Here is a 13981-nt window from a genome sequence, read left to right as displayed (position 1 = left end):
TTTGATAAAAGCCTTAGTCGACAATGGCAAATATAATTTAAATAATATTTCTTATTTCAAGGAAAGAAATTTTAGGGTGTTACACAAATAGCGATATTATCAATTTTATTTTTTATCTCACCATAAGTCCAAACTTACAATATGTATACTTCCTTAAAATATTTATAGAATAGCCTAGATTATACTACGTATACTCTATCACATAAACTAATTAAAGTCTTGATGTTTTTGTTTCTTTTAATTCTTCCCATTTGAAATCAAATCACTATGTATTTTTAAAGATATTAATTAAGTTCGTGTATTCTTTTCAATAAGTAAAAAAGCATAATTATGTATATTTTACTTCCACCGTTTGTATACTAGCCAGCAATGCTTTGACTTTTGCACTATTCATATACTTCACTTAGACTAACTTTGATGATTGTGATATTTTTTTTTAATGGTAAAATTAATCTATTAATAAAAAGTCATACGACATGTACAACGATAATCGAATTTAACAAATATACTAGTTTTTTGCCCGAGCGATGTCCAGATTGTTGATAAAAACTTCAGGATAAAATGTAATTGTGTACTTTTTGTAATTTGTAAATAGATATCTATATTATAATTAACTTGGATTTTTTTTAATTGAACTTAAATTAATTTTACAGAATTGAAAGTATCTTTACCAAACTAAAATTATTTTTTTATGTTTAAAACTTATTTTTTTTTAGTTTTCTATTATTTTTTGAATAAATTAAACATATTTTAAATGAATCTTATTTTAAAGAACTATTTAAAACGAATTTTATGATGGAAATAAAACCGAGTTATAAGATATTTATTAACATTTAGGATTAATTTTGTATATATGAAATATTAGAAGTATATTAATAATAAAACTCTATATAACATTTTTATCTTAAAAAATCTATCCAAAATTCGCTTACTTAACATCATATGTGTCATAATAATATCTATTGGTCGCCTACATGCATGGTGTGACACTTGGCAAAAAACTGAAATGCCAAGTTCGATTTCTCGTGGCCTGCCTGCGAGACCGGATTTACATATTAGTGATATGATATGATAGGTCTTTTTGATTTTTAATTTTTCATTTTGTACCTCTTTGGATCTCTTGTTGGAGAGACAATCTAACGTCTCTTGTAGTCTTAAAGATGGTTTTCATCGGATTCATCTAACCGTATTCGAAAAATTGAAAACCTTTGCGACCCCGCATAATTTTTCACCAACAATACAATTTCACGGCAATCAATCAGATCAATTATCACGGATTTAAGGCTAAAGAAATTCTCCATCGAAGAAAGGAGAAAAACCCTGTCATTTAAAGGAGATCGAAAAACCTTGTCTTTCGAAAGAGATCGAAAAAACCTTGTCTTTCGAAGGAGAACGAAAACTCTTTCTTCAAGGGAGCGAGAAATCATTATCATAAACCAAAAAAAACTAACAAAAAAGTGTAAAGAAACAAAGGTTAGAGCTTTTCATCGATAAAAACCAATGAAAACCCCTTCAAAAACCAAGAATGGAGACTAGGTTTTTTTTAGAGAGAATAGAGGAGAGAGAGGAATTGAGATCTTGTTATTCATCTCAATTTATACTTTATTATTATCAAGTTTTTACTATAATTTTTACATATCCGTAATAGAGGATATTTATATTTCGAGTGATATAATGTATAAACAAAAATACATTGACAAATATGTCAAAATGAAACCCAAAAAATTAAAAAAAATACACAAACAAGGAACAAAGTGAGTATAATTTTTTCAATCAATTCAATTACTTACTACTAAGGCCCTGTTTGATTCACCTTAATTTTGCTGAACTGAAATTATTTTTACTGAACTGAACTTATTTTTACTGAACTGAAATTATTTTTACTGAACTGAAATTATTTTTACTGATTTTCTATTATAATTCTTCTTTAAAAAAACTGAATTTTACTGAACTGAACTAAAATTATTTTTACTGAACTGAACTTATTTTTACTGAATTAAAATTAGTTTTACTTAAGGTGAAAAGAATCGGGCCTAACATGGTAACATGTAATCTAATTGACAAAATTTTTTTGTAAAGAAATACTCCGTAATTGACAAAATTTGTCAAGGAGACATTAAATTATTTATTGTTTTATAAGTTTTTTTATTCTTAATTTGTCAATCAAACATAATTTTTTTTAGCGGCTTAAAATTAATAAAAAAAATTCTCAGTTGTTGTTGTTGTTGGGTTCTCTGCACTTTCCTTGTTCTGTCGTTACTGAATTCTATCCTACTCATTTATCTCTCTCCTCACAAAACCTTCAACTTTACTCTTTTTTCCTCACTCCATTGAAATGACATAATTATTCATTATATCCAATGATTTTTTCCTAATTTTTCCCTTTTTTCAGCTCCACTTTCATCAATGGCTTCATCGATTCAACATGGTAAGTTAATTTAATTCATCTTTTTGAATCTAGTATAATTGTTGGAATTTACTTTTTTTTTTTTTAGATTGATTGATTAATTGTTATAGTGTTATTGATTACGAATCTTGAACTGAGAATTTGATTTAGGGTTTTAAGTGAAGTTCTTATGTAAGATCAGTAGAATTGTATGATTGAGAGAATTTTGGTTTGGATTGATTGTTTTAGTTATAAAATTGGGATAAATTAAGCTCGTTTTGAGATGCTTGATGATGAATTTTATTGAAATTTTATGGAATTAGGGAAAATTGGATGCTAATAAGTATACATGATTAGTTTGTATGAGACTGGGGAATTATATTATTGTTGGAAATCATTTCCACTGAAGATAATTGATGAATTGAGTAAATTGCATATTACTGGATCGTCTTGTAACATTTTACGGCAAAATTGGTATTATTATCGTGTTCGTGTTGTTTTAAGAAATCGATTAGCAGGAGTAAAGTCATGAAGTAACACTCCAAGAGATGTTCAATGTTTCGATTTATCGTGATTTACCTCTTTGTTAGGTTGTTATGGTTTGTAGATATTCATCAAACATTACTGATATATCTAGTGATACAGTTGAAGATCACGACTTGGAGATGGGTCATATCACACCCACACCTAACCGAACACCTATGGAGCCGTCCCCTTCTCCATCACCAACCTCTACGTCAGCCCCTGCTTTGGTTCTCTCCAACTCTGGTAAACGTATTGACCAAGCAGGCAAGAAGAAGTATGTGAAGCAGGTAACTGGTCGCCACAATGACACCGAGCTGCACTTGGCTGCTCAGAGAGGTGATTTAGAAGCTGTTAAGCAGATTTTGGGTGGGCACATAAATTCACAGATAGGGGAAAATCTAAGCGGTGCTGAGTTTGAAGTGGAGGCTGCTGAGGTACGAGCTTTGGTTGTGAATGAGGTTAATGAGTTAGGAGAGACAGCTCTTTTCAGTGCAGCTGAGAAGGGACACCTTGATGTGGTTAAAGAGCTGTTGAAGTATGCCAATAAGGACACGCTTACTCAGAAAAATCGTATAGGGTTTGATCCTTTGCATGTTGCTGCTAATCAAGGACACCTTGGTGATTAACTAAACTTCTTCTATGATTTATTTCTTTCTTATTATTGTTAGTAGTAGGCATGTGAAATTCTTTAAAAATTGCTCTTGGTTTACCCATTGTTGTTCGTTGATAGGCTTGTCTAACGCAATTCAATTCAAAGTTTTATTGGTATGGCCTCTCAAGTCTTAAGCCACTAATGTTGCTATTTTGCTCTTTAAAATATAAGTGCCTTCTCATCATGTGGTGGCAAACTTGCAAAAGCCTTTGTGATGGATTGGGGGGTGGGGGCCACTAGCTCTTTTGTTCAAACATTTCAAGTTCATTTAAAATTGAAATGGAATCGGTAGCCTTTGATCTTTAAAGGTGATTTTTTTTTGAAGGGACTTAAAGGAAATGTTGCTTGCATGTTATAGTTGCATTTAATCTTACAGGATTATAACTCACATTTTCCAATATTGGGTTCTGGAGAACGACTAGATCCTAGTATTTTCCAACACCTCTCATAGGTCAATCAACCAGTTACATATTTCAGCACTTGAGAGTAGAGGGGGAAGATAAGCGAATTCCCTACTCCCAAGCAAATTTATATGGTGGGGCTTGAACTTGTGACCTCAAAGTCACAAGGTGAATCCCCACCACCTCCTCCAAGCATGTTTGGTTTTCCTTCTGCTAGTTTGTTGAATCCACTCCAATTACTTATCTTTGAAACATGAAAAATGCAAAATATAATGCACTGATAAAGTCAAGTTTTTAGGCTTATCTTGTAGTAGTTATTAGGTCTTCTGATACCTATAATCTACTAATTTCTTACTGTAACTTATGCTTTGCTATTGACTAGGCCATTTATTCCATCTGTTTCATTGCAGCAATCGTACAAGTGCTGTTAGGCCATGATCCTGGGCTAATAAAAACAATTGGACCATCGAATGCAACTCCTCTGATATCTGCAGCTACAAGAGGACATACAGCTATAGCTTATGAGCTTCTGTCAAGGGATAGCAGCTTAGTGGATTTATGTAAATCCAATGGGAAAAATGCACTTCATTTTGCTGTTCGCCAGGGCCATGTGGACATTGTAAAAGCATTACTTGATAAGGATTCAACATTGGCTAGGAAAACTGATAAAAAAGGTCAGACTGCTTTACATATGGCTGTAAAAGGGAATAATTGTGATGTTGTGAGAGCGCTTCTTGAAGCAGATGCAGCCATTGTTATGCGCACAGACAAATTTGGTAATACAGCTTTGCATGTGGCTACCAGGAAAAAGCGGGCAGAGGTATATAATATCGCACTTAGATTTGCTTGTCTACCTCTCTATGTTATAGTACTTGATTTGAAGGAATGAAAGATAGGCTAATAATCTCTTTCTGTCATTTGGTGACTTTCTACCTAGTATGCTACAAATTTAATTGGTCATTTTTCAATTGTCATATTCCCGAAGGAATTTGAGATCATAGACTTAGGCCCTGTATAGTTCACCTTATTTCAGGTACTACTTACTTATTTCAGATTAGATCATAAAAAAATAAGCTCAGATCAGAATAACAAAAAAAAGTGAACTAAACATAGCCTAAACCAAGTTTACTTAATGTCCGATAGATATGATGACATTAACATATAGAATGATAAGCTTATGTGTTCTGAAAAATTATGGTTTTACATGGTCAATTTCATCTTCTTGTCCATACTGTATTACCTAGGGTGGTTAACATATTTAGAAGATTGGAAATGTAAGTTCCTGTATCACAACTAAACGTCAACCAAAAATTTGAGGATTTTGTTTATCAAATTTTAAGAGCTACTCAAGCCATTATATATTTATATGGGTAAGTAAGAGTGTACGACTAGGAACAACATCTTCGTTTTGCTATTCAGTTGTTCTCTGTTTCTCATTAACCAGGCAAGAGGAAAGAGAAAGAAATGTTTGGAAAGTATATCCTCTTTATTCAATCATTAAAGATATTGTTGGAGCATGGGACATAGTGACCATAGGTCAGGTTTAGCCTGGATTTGATACGCAGTCTTGTTGTGGAGGTTACCAAAGCTTATTCAATATAGAAAATTAGTAGAGATTATTGATTTTGAAACTGGCAAATCTTGAATGCGTTGAATTTTTCTACCTATAATCTGAGTTTTCTATCTTCAATTTCTTGACAAGATCAATTTATAATACCCTAGTTGAAGCGTTATTTTCTCTCTTTATATTGATATCATGACGATGATACATTAAGATAAAAATTAGAAATATTCTACCCCCTTCAATTAATCTTTCCTTATTTCCTATTACCTAGTGAAAGCGGTCGCCATGTGCTTAAAATTTTTTCTTTCCTTAACCAGCCTTTAAGGAGTTCCTTTCTTTAGCCTTTTTTTTAAGTGTCTTTCCTCAACCTTACAAGGAAACGAGCAACTCTTTTTGGAAAAAAGCTTTAGCTCTTTAACATTCAATATGTCAAGAGTCCATCTTTGAGTTACATTATTGCATGACAAAACTAAGGTATATTAATTAAATAAATTCCTTCTGCTTAAAGCAATTAGGGGCTAGAGTTATCGCTAGTTTTACATTGAAAGCTCCTCATTCTTCCAGGTGGTGATTTGTAAAATTACTTGTGAATTTTTGAAATGCTAGATTGCTAGCAACTAAGGCCTGGGGATGTATGCTGAAAATCGTCCGAAACTTGCCACTTGCTAAATCCTGATTCTAGTTGGAGTATGAACTGCATGGTGATTGAGAGACTTAAAATGAAGTACGCTAAATGTAGTGATTTAAAGGACTAACTTTTCAAACAATTTTAACAAAAAGGGCAAATTGGATACCGTTAAATGAATAGATACAGTGAAACCAAAAACAAGTAACAAAAGAGAGACAGAAATGATATATGCAGGGTTTTAGTATTCTTAAATAAACATTGATACTTTAGTAATCTTATTTCATTAAATTATTTGGTAGGTCTATTAACAAACTTAATCTTAGTGGTAAAGCTGGTACTAGGTCGTCAACTTTCAATACGACACCACAGAAAGAAAATTGGCATTGTTTGTAGAAAAATGACTGATAACAATATCCCAACATAGGTTTGTGCATCCTAATAGATGAAGGGGGGAAAGAGCTAACCTTAGTTACTGGAATCATGTTTTGAACTCATATGCAGGAAAAAATAGTCTGGCTTATGAACAGCAAAATAATTTAGTTTGGCTTATCAGGACTATAACAGTATAGTCTTACAACGGTTATTAATAGTACTCAGTATTTTGGCTCAACAAATGTATGTGCTATAGTATTTGTAAAAGCCTGAAACTATCTGTAATAGTATTTGAGTTTAGTTTAATGCACATACTCTCATTTTTTATTATTAGCTGGATAATTCTTTTTATTATTATTTTTATTGTGTCATTATCATCCTTCGAAATTTTCTATTTATCTTAAACCCTTATACATCTTATCCATATCCACACTTGTGGCTTGCTTAATCTATTAGCTGTCAGGTGCAGCTTTTGTTGCCTCTTGTACTGTTGAACTTGTAGAGAATCATTGTTATAATTTTTTGTCCATTTGTTTCCAGGCTCCAGAATAATGATCACACAGTATAAAAATCCTTGCCAGTTTTGCATACTCTTTATAATCAAGCTAGTTATTGGGCCCAGGCAATGCCCCAGACTGTTATTGTTTGAACAAAATGGAATTATTATCTTATACATAAAATCCATTATCGAATCCCACCTTATCTTTTCCTATGTTACATTTTTCATTGACTGCTATTTATTTGGTAAATAATAACATAAAATATGACATCTTCAACAATTAAGTCTCTATCATTAAATCTTGGATCATGTGCTTACATCTTGTAGAAACCAAACGGGTCAAGTCTCTATCATGTATATGGATGACATGGACCTGGGGGGAGGGGGGGGGGGGGTGATGTCGCAGGGCACATATATTTGCTTAAATTTTTTTTGTATGCCATTTTTTCTGTTAGAAATCGCAGTTTCTGAGCTGAACCTTTCTGTTGATTTTCTGCAGATTGTAAATGAGTTGTTACAGCTTCAAGATATCAATGTTAATTCTCTAAATAGTGATCACAAAACTGCTCTTGACATTGCGGAAGGACTTCCCCTCTCTGAAGAATCCTCAGAAATCAAAGATTACCTTGTTAGGAATGGTGCTCTTAGGGCTAATGAGTTGAATCAACCTAGGGATGAGTTAAGAAAAACTGTGAGCCAGATTAAGAAAGATGTGCATCGGCAGCTCGAACAAACGAGGCAGACCAACAAAAATGTGAGTGGAATTGCCAAGGAGCTCAGAAAACTTCACAGGGAAGGGATAAACAATGCCACTAACTCAGTAACTGTAGTAGCAGTGCTTTTTGCAACTGTTGCTTTTGCAGCTATATTTACTGTTCCAGGTGGTGATGATGATAGTGGGATGGCTGTAGCTGCTAGAACAGCTTCTTTCAAGATATTCTTTATCTTCAATGCCATTGCTCTTTTTACCTCTTTGGCAGTTGTGGTAGTTCAGATCACTCTTGTCAGAGGTGAGACAAAAGCAGAGAGACGAGTTGTGGAAGTTATCAACAAGCTGATGTGGTTGGCATCAGTTTGCACTTCTGTTGCATTCATGGCATCCTCTTACATAGTTGTTGGCCGAAAGCATGAGTGGGCTGCAACACTTGTTACGGTTGTTGGGGGTGTGATAATGGCTGGAGTTTTGGGCACAATGACCTATTATGTGGTAATATCGAAGCGGTCTCGGTCCTTGAAAAAAAGAGATAGAAGTGCGAAGAGAAGTGGGTCTAATTCATTGTATCACTCTGAGTTTTCCAATTCAGAACCAGATCGATTTTATGCCCTCTAACCGTTCTTCTGCTCTTACAATGAGGAGTAGCTCCCGTTGCAATAGTTATGAAGTCCAGAAACCTGTCATACTATAAGGCAATTTGTGGGAGGATTGTGACTTGTATTCATATCAATAATAACTGTAAAATATGGTGACCAGTCGCGATTTATTGTCTCTGTCAATGATGGACTGCAAAATCTTGCAAGAGTTAGAAGAGCAAGTGTAGACGTGTAGTTGCAACTTATAAGAGAGGTCAGCTAGGTGAGCTGTCTACCCCATCTTGACACTGGTAAATATTCTTCTGTTAATTATGCAAGAATGGTGGTTTGCCAAATTGCCATTCTTTAAGGTGCTGGATCTTTGAACTTATATCTCTCTGTTGTATCAACTTAAGCCGTAGGCGATTATTTATCATGATCTCGCATTGTTGTTGATGTAACCTGAATATATTTTTTTTTATATCACATGTAGTTAGTAGCGCGTCTCTTTAGAGAATAATTACCAGGCCATTTCCCTTTTATAAATACTTTTCACACTTCAATCTTCCGAGCTGATGTTGTCAAAGGGCAAGAAGTTGTGGATGCAGGTATAGAGAAAACCCATAGCAGATAATGTAGAGGGCAAGTATGACCCTAGCTCACTTATAAGTTATAACCGGACGATTGATTTCCCAACTTGAAGAGAATGCAAATCTATGGTTCATGAGTCATGACAAATTAGTTGTTTTACAATAATCACTTTAGCTGCACTTGCTTAGTCAAACATAGCTGAAATCATGGCATTACAGTTTCACAGTAGCAGTAAAAATAACCGAAAATGACTAATGGAACAAGGCAAATGACCCACCATATTTATTGGCATGATTTGATGATAGTATAGTAAAACAGGAGTTTTACACAAGTAACATGCTGTCCAGCTCTTGCCTAGTACGGAGTAGTTGTTAGTACACAACCAGTACCACCTAAAAAAAATCTTGTCATTGGCTACCCGCATTCGGAATGTGGCATGGTCAGCCTAGCACCGTGCACAGATCGGACTATAAATGTGTTAAAAGACTCCTATCACTTGTAAAAACTTACGCATTGACCATTTTTTCTCTCACAAAAAAATCCAAATGTAAAGATTATATGTAGACGAAGGGAGTAGTGTATATGCCTTGTGCTAAGGTAAGCAATCCGTAGGCGCTAAAAAGATCAGCAACTCCAATTGCAGACAACACAAATAAGGCATGAGGAGTACAAGAAATCTTGACCATATACTTATTCAGAAAATCTAATTCAATCACTCTGGTTTTAAACTTTCTATTTCCTTGAAACTCCAAGACAGTGAAATAATTAAAAATCAGAACCTGTACTTCAAATTAATTTCAACCCAAAAATGATGATGTATGTTGGGAATCTTTGAACAATTAATTTGTGTCAAGTACACTGAAAATCATGAATATTTGGTTGACTATTAAAGGGAGGACAGAAGAATAAAACCAGAGAAAAGAAAAAACATAAAAAAAAAAAATCACAAATCAAAGGTAAATTAAACACTCAGTTTGCTAGTTATGCAATGAGCCAAAACCATATTAGATTAGCATACAAGTATCTTAACATAATTCACTTGATTATCTTTTAAGTAAGTTTTAAACACCCTCTCCCTCTTTTTCCTAGAACTTTTTCTTCTATCTTAACCCCTGCATATGCTTGTTTGATCATCAAGAACAGCAAACCTCGAAGAAGGGAACGAATGACAACCGGCTTCACTCAATGTTTTTCGAGATTGTAGTGCCTGCTGAGATGACTGCTTGCAATGAGCAATGGCTCCTTGGATCAATGATGTCTCAATCTCTGATTTCGCGCTGCTGCTTCTCTTAAGCAGTGGAAAATTATCCTTCAACCCATTTGAGTTACTTGTCGAAACACCTGATGATGATGAGGAAGACGAAGAAGAAGAAGAGGATGATCCTGGTGAAGATGAGGAACATAGCTTTGTTGCTGTTGATGAACGTCGCTTAAATGCACCAGAGAATGATCTCCTGTGACAAATTTTACCTTCCTTAGCATCATTTTGTCTGTCAAATCTATCCTGAGAAACAACTTGGTCGATTTGTTTGCATGAAATTTTCTTACTTCCCTTCATTTGCTTCTCTGAATGATCCTCCTTTGACCTCGAAATCGAGCCTTCCTCTTTGTTTTTGGCTACTGAAGTAGAAACAGATAACTCATCTGATTTTCCAAACAATGACTTTATCTTAGTCTTCAGCTTTCTAGTCCAAGACTTCTTTACATTATCACCAATAAAACTTTTATGAAAGTCTTTGCCATTTGCATAAACACTGAAATACTCTTCAGGGTTAAGTTCTCTGCTAACCTGACAAGATTCAACCGGCGAAATATTGCAGGACTCGAAAGGAGTAGTGCTAGTTAATGGGGTAGTTGCAGCATTTGTTCCCAAAGGAGTGCTGTAAAACTCATTGAAATTCTTTGGTGTTGAGTCTTGAAGTAGTTTTTCAACCATCTGTAATCGAGGCGGAAGGTGTAGAGGGAGTAACTTCCCCATGTAGAAGAGCTCATCAGCAGGGGATGTGGTGGATTCCCTCTCTACATTCACTGATGACGACATTTGGAACTCGAATTCTCTAGGATGCTGTGGAGAAGACATGTTATGATTCTTTGAGAGCGAAAAGAAGTGAGCGAACGAGCTCACTTCCATATCTATGTAGTCTTCTTCATCATCTTCTTCTTCGACTTCAACTTTATGTTCAGTATGATTGTATGAGTAGTAGTCCACAGCCATTATCACTTGGTTTTCTTATGTGAAGTGGTAAAACTGTGAAAGACTGAAGAATGAGGGGAAAAGGATATATAGAATGCTTATTTCTTGTTTAAATAAAAGTAGAGGATGATGCCAAAATGATGAAAAGAAAAGGGTGTGTTTTTTACCCTCTTTTTTGATCTATTTTATAAGTGTCAGAACTCAGAAGTATTGTGAAAACTCTGAAAAACTCCACATATAAAATTCAGAGCATCATGCAGAAGAAACTTTTCTAATGTGTGATAAACTGATGATGGCCCAGTTTCTGACTTATCTGTCTACAGTTTTTAGTGGTATACTGTAAAACCTATGTTGCTCGGACTTTGTACAGTATGTGTCCAAGTGTCTGACTCGACTATTTTGTGACTATTATTCATAATTTTGGCCCAAAAATGACATTTCAAAGTGCCCTACCTATGTTTTATGTTGAAAATCTAACATAGGTGCTTGAAGTAAAATGAAAAATCCGAGTAATACAGTTAAAAACATAATTTTTCATTGTTACAGAACATATTTTTATCAGCTGTGGGTCCTGCTTCACTTAGAAGAAAATCATGACTTGTTTTAGAAGGTGAATGATCACTTAAAATAAAGTACTTAATTATCTTAATTCCTACTTATGATGTTACTTTTTCTTCAAATGGGTTCTTTATTCAGACCATAAAATATGAATAAAATTTCATCATTATACATCAAATTAAACTAATGACACTTGATTTTCCTAATCAGGGGCTCGACGAATCGATAAAGTCATCGGTTTACTGCATTACCCTTTGCTCATATGGTGGCTGACAAAGGCCTTATCAGAAGTTACTCAAAAGATGAGAATGTTCCTAAGCACAACTTAAAAAATGCAAGAAGAAAGAAGGAGAATTAAAGGGAAAAAAAAGATGATAAAAAGGGGACTTAATAAAGGAAGAAATACATGCTTAATGTATATGTTTTGGCTGACAAAGCATCTTAATTAAAAATTAAGTACTCAACACCTTTTTCTTTCTTGGGGGTAAAAAATTAAAAGGAAGAAAAAAGTCTGATTCTCTTGGAGCAATGTGACTGAGATTATCATATTAATTATATCATAATCTTTCTATGTTTTCTAAGCAAGATTGCTAATATAGTCTATTGACTCAAAATTTGAACTTCAATGGCCTAATAAACCCAAATTTAGGTTATAATAATATGCTAAGGTTATAGGTTTTTATTTTTTACTACAAATTTTACTGGAATCATGGAGTGTTTCTTGTCTTCTTTTTACTCGTTTAATTTTTTAAGAGTATAAAGTATGCACTTCTAGGCTTTTTCATAGAGTATCATGTTTACTATGGTTGATTAATTTAATACAAAGTATGTGGTTGTTTTTTTTTAAATTGCTATCCACCTAGTGTAGTCTTTGTAGGTGCGTAAATTGTTTTTTTTTTATTTTTTTGGACGGGATCCAACACTACATATTTTTTTTTAAAAAAATACCAAATAAGTTGTGTATTATCTTGTATCATTAAAAGCTTTACTATGTACCAACTAAACTGATTAACATTACCGGATAACTAATAATTGGCTCCAATTTAAGCAAGTTCATCGCATAGTGTCATGATGAGTATCATCCTATATAATTAAATGCTTTAGTACATACCAACTAAACTGATTGACATTTCCGGATAACTAATGATTGGCTCAAATGTATACCAACTAAACTGATTGACATTTCCGGATAACTAATGATTGGCTCAAATTTACACAAGTTCATCACATAGTGTCATGGTGACAACAATTAATCTAGCTGTTGACTTTTTAAACAGTTAAAACCCCAAATGATGAAGATTAACAATCCGACATATAATGGTGGAGAGTTTAGGAAGATTAAATTTCAATGCAAAGCTCGAGAACTTTCTTATTTGGAGTCCTCTTTCTCAGGGTTCTTTTCACTCCCTTTTTTCCGGTAATACTTTTGTTCTTTTGTTTAACAAAAAGGATCTTGTGTAGCTATTTGACATTTTGAAGGGACATTTTCTTTTTATTATCATTTTTGGTTTATGTTGTTGTGTCTTGTTAATGCATCACCCTCTAAAATATTGAGTACTTAATTATTATTTTCCACCTAATTTTTGCATTCCATATTTGTTTAGTACAAGAATTACTCTTGTATTTTGGGATTAATTGGATCACAAATCTTTTCCAATACAAAACAGTTGGAGATGACATAACCCGAAGGAATTTTATATCGATTAGCTTAGATTCACCAAGGAGTGATGATATTGCTTGAAATCCGGAATTTATTTGATCAACATCTTATCTTGTACACATTTGGTGATACGCACGGTATGAGCGGTATGTATAAAACCACATGTCGTGTCAGCGAGACTCGTGCTCCAACGATTATAAGAGAAGTTGTGTTACACTATCTTGCATTAATAACAGCCATATAAGGTTGGCCTATCATGTCAAATGATCCTCTTACAAATTTCTAGATATTTGTTAGTTGGTTAAAAAGCAACAAATTAACTATTCATGCTCGTGCCAAACTCATGCCAAATTTGAAAATGATGTCCAACTAACCCATGGCCATCACGTGTCTTTAAAACGAAGTATAATATCAAGCTAACAATAAGCGTGTGCCACGTCGAGCTCAAACAACCCCTCATACTAGCTTGACCCATATCCAACTCTTGAAATTTTATACAAGTATAATCATAAATCAGCTTGATTAAGGGAAAATTATAGACAACTTCAATTAATTTTATTTATTTATATTTTTTTATAAAAAAAGTCTCTTGCACGTGCTCATTGCCACATACAAAACTATGACCTTTGCACAAATTAGGTAGAGGAATTCTATAAATCCT

The 13981-nt window shown here is 33.8% G+C and overlaps 1 protein-coding gene and 1 pseudogene across 1 annotated transcript; one reads left to right on the top strand and one right to left on the bottom strand.

Moving 5' to 3' along the window:
* The first annotated feature begins 2217 nt into the window (after positions 1-2217).
* On the top strand, positions 2218-8803 carry LOC145596183 (ankyrin repeat-containing protein ITN1-like). The gene is made up of 4 exons (XM_081652610.1): positions 2218-2428; positions 3032-3529; positions 4375-4784; positions 7527-8803. Exons 1-4 carry the CDS (start codon positions 2407-2409, stop codon positions 8355-8357), a joined length of 1761 nt encoding a protein of 586 aa, XP_081508736.1. The 5' UTR covers positions 2218-2406; the 3' UTR covers positions 8358-8803.
* A 1057-nt stretch (positions 8804-9860) lies between these two features.
* Positions 9861-11123, bottom strand: LOC145595379 (putative membrane-associated kinase regulator 4 pseudogene; annotated as a pseudogene).
* Positions 11124-13981: the final 2858 nt, after the last annotated feature.

The sequence above is a fragment of the Chenopodium album genome, chromosome 19, assembly GCF_948465745.1.
Source record: "Chenopodium album chromosome 19, dcCheAlbu1.1, whole genome shotgun sequence".
NCBI classification, from domain to species: Eukaryota; Viridiplantae; Streptophyta; class Magnoliopsida; order Caryophyllales; family Amaranthaceae; genus Chenopodium; species Chenopodium album.
Note: the sequence above shows the minus strand (reverse complement) of the source record. Positions and strands in the feature narration are given on the sequence as shown.

Excerpts from the sequence above, each read along its gene's own strand:
- LOC145596183 (XM_081652610.1), top strand. The coding sequence starts at position 2,407 with ATGGCTTCATCGATTCAACATG. Across the intron at positions 3,530-4,374 it reads TGCTAATCAAGGACACCTTG|CAATCGTACAAGTGCTGTTA; the intron begins GTGATTAACTAA and ends GTTTCATTGCAG. Across the intron at positions 4,785-7,526 it reads CCAGGAAAAAGCGGGCAGAG|ATTGTAAATGAGTTGTTACA; the intron begins GTATATAATATC and ends GATTTTCTGCAG.